The 2,502-nt window shown below is 72.3% G+C and overlaps 1 protein-coding gene across 1 annotated transcript; it reads left to right on the top strand.

Annotated features, from left to right (window-relative positions):
• The first annotated feature begins 520 nt into the window (after positions 1 to 520).
• ZNF703 (zinc finger protein 703) lies at positions 521 to 2,502 on the top strand. Its single transcript, XM_061349635.1, has 2 exons — positions 521 to 733; positions 997 to 2,502. The coding sequence occupies exons 1-2, from the start codon at positions 521 to 523 to the stop codon at positions 2,374 to 2,376; spliced, it is 1,593 nt and encodes a 530-aa protein (XP_061205619.1). The 3' UTR covers positions 2,377 to 2,502.

Consider the following 2,502-nt stretch of genomic DNA (forward strand, 5'->3'; position numbering starts at 1 on the left):
TGCCATACTAAGCTATGCCAGCCGTGCCGAGCCGTGCCATGCCGGGCTATGCCAGCAGTGCCACTCTCTGCCAGCTGAGCCGCGCCAAGCCGTGCCACGCTTTTCCGCCCGTGCCGTGCCATCCTCGGCTGTGCCACCCTCTCCATGCGCCGCAGCCGATCCGCTCCGCTCTAACCCCGTTCCGCTCCGCTCCGTTCCGCTCCGTTCGGTTCCGTGCCGTGCCCGCCTCTCCCCCACGCGGCGGCGCGGCGCGGGGCGGCGGCAGCAGCGGTTCGCCCCCCCCACCGGCGGCTCTCCCCGCCCCGGGGGCCCGGCCGGGCGCGGATTGGTGCGCGGCGCCGGCCCCCTCGGAGCGCGGCCGCCATCGGGGCTATTTGACGTGTCGGTGGGGCCGGGGAAGGGTTTCGTCTCGCCGGGGCCGCCGCCGCCGCCGCTCCGCCGCCCGCCCGGCCCCGCGGAGCCCGGGGCTTTCCCCCCCCCTCCCCTCCCCTTTTCCCCCCCCCTTGCTGCCCGCCCCCAAATGAGCGGTGCCCCCGGCGGGCCCCGGCCGAGCCCCCCGCCGAGCCGCGGAGCTGCGGGCGCCCCGTCGCCCCGGCCGCCCCCCGCCGACCCGCTGCGCCAGGCCAGCCGGCTGCCCATCCGCGTCCTGAAGATGCTCAGCGCCCACGGCGGCCACCTCCTGCACCCCGAGTACCTCCAGCCGCTCTCCTCCACGCCCGTCAGCCCCATCGAGGTCAGTGCCCGCCGCTCCCCCGCTCTCCTTCCCTCCGCCGCTGCTGCAGCCCGGTCCTTTCACCACCCCCCCCTCCATACACCGCACCCCGGTTCTTCTCCTCGGCCGGGCGCGCTCCCCCTTTCCCCCGGCTCTGGCTCAGCGCCGGGCCCGTCCCCGCCGCACCCGGGGTATCGGGAGTGGGATGGGATCGGGTGGGGGCCGGGCCGGGGGCGCTGCCCGGGTTCCAACCCCCCCGTTGACCGGCTCCGCTCCGCCCGCAGCTGGACGCCAAGAAGAGCCCGCTGGCGCTGCTGGCCCAGACCTGCTCGCAGATCGGCAAACCCGACCCGCCGCCCTCCTCCAAGCTGAACGCCGTGGCCTCCGCCGGGCAGCCCGCAGCCGACAAGGAGCCCAACGCCCGCCCCAGCGCCCTGAAGCCGCCGGGCAGCGGGGACGCTCCGCCCGAGGACAAGTCCAGCTTCAAGCCCTACTCGAAGGGCGGCGGGGAGCAGCGCAAAGAGGGCGGCGCGGACAAGGCCGGCTTTCGGGTGCCCAGCGCCGCTTGCCCGCCGTTCCCCCCCCACGCCGCCGCCGCCGCCGCCTCGCCCGGTGGCTCCCGGGGGGCCTCTCCGCAGCACGCAGACCCCAAGGGCACCGAGGAGAAGAAGGAGCCCGAAGCGGGCAAACCCAGCCCCGAGGGGACGGGCGGGGGCCTGGGGCGCGGGGCGGCGGAGCCCGGGCCGCACGGAGAACCCGCTTCGGGCCGAAAGTCGGAGCCCCCCGCCCTGCCGCCCGCCGGCCATGTGGCCCCAGTGTCTCCCTACAAGCCGGGGCACTCGGTCTTCCCTTTGCCACCCTCCAGCATCGGCTACCACGGCTCCATCGTGGGTGCCTACGCCGGTTACCCGTCCCAGTTCGTGCCGGGGCTGGACCCCACTAAGCCGGGCCTGGTGGGCAGCCAGCTCCCGGGGGCACTGGGGCTGCCGGGCAAGCCGCCGAGCTCCAGCCCGCTCACCGGGGCCTCGCCGCCCTCCTTCATGCAGGGATTATGCCGGGACCCCTATTGCCTGAGCTACCACAGCGCCTCGCACCTGAGCTCCAGCAACTGCTCCAGCTGCGTGCACGACCCCGGCAGCCTCAAGAGCGGATACCCCTTGGTGTACCCCACGCACCCGCTGCATTCGGTGCACACCACGCTCTCCTCCGGCGGCACCCCCAGCCACCCCCTCTACACCTACGGCTTCATGCTGCAGAACGACCCCCTGCCCCACATATGCAACTGGGTGTCTGCCAGCGGACCCTGCGACAAGAGGTTTGCCACCTCCGAGGAGCTGCTCACCCACCTACGGACCCACACGGCCCTGCCAGGGGCGGAAAAGCTCTTGGCGGGTTACCCTACCTCCGGGCTGGGCTCCGCAGCCTCCTGCCACCTCCACCTCCCGCCCGCTGCCCCCGGGAGCCCCAACACGTTACCGGCCTCCCTCTCCTTGAGGAGCCCACACACTTTGGGACTCAACAGGTACCATCCCTACGGCAAGAGCCACTTGCCCACGGCCGGCGCCCTGCCCGTGCCCTCCTTGCCGGCCGCCGGACCTTACTACTCGCCATACGCGCTCTACGGCCAAAGACTAACTTCAGCTTCTGCACTGGGATATCAGTAACTGCGGCGGCTCCTTCCCCTCTGCGCCAGCCTTCATCCTCCTCCTCGCTCCCTCCTTGGACTGTGTATTTATTTACTGTATGTTAGCTTAAAGCTGGGAATATAAGTGCATTAATACACCAATGAA

The sequence above is a fragment of the Neopsephotus bourkii genome, unplaced genomic scaffold, assembly GCF_033783945.1.
Source record: "Neopsephotus bourkii isolate Nb327-2 ecotype Australia unplaced genomic scaffold, CSIRO-AGI_Nbou_v1 NB_457, whole genome shotgun sequence".
Classification (NCBI taxonomy): Eukaryota; Metazoa; Chordata; class Aves; order Psittaciformes; family Psittacidae; genus Neopsephotus; species Neopsephotus bourkii.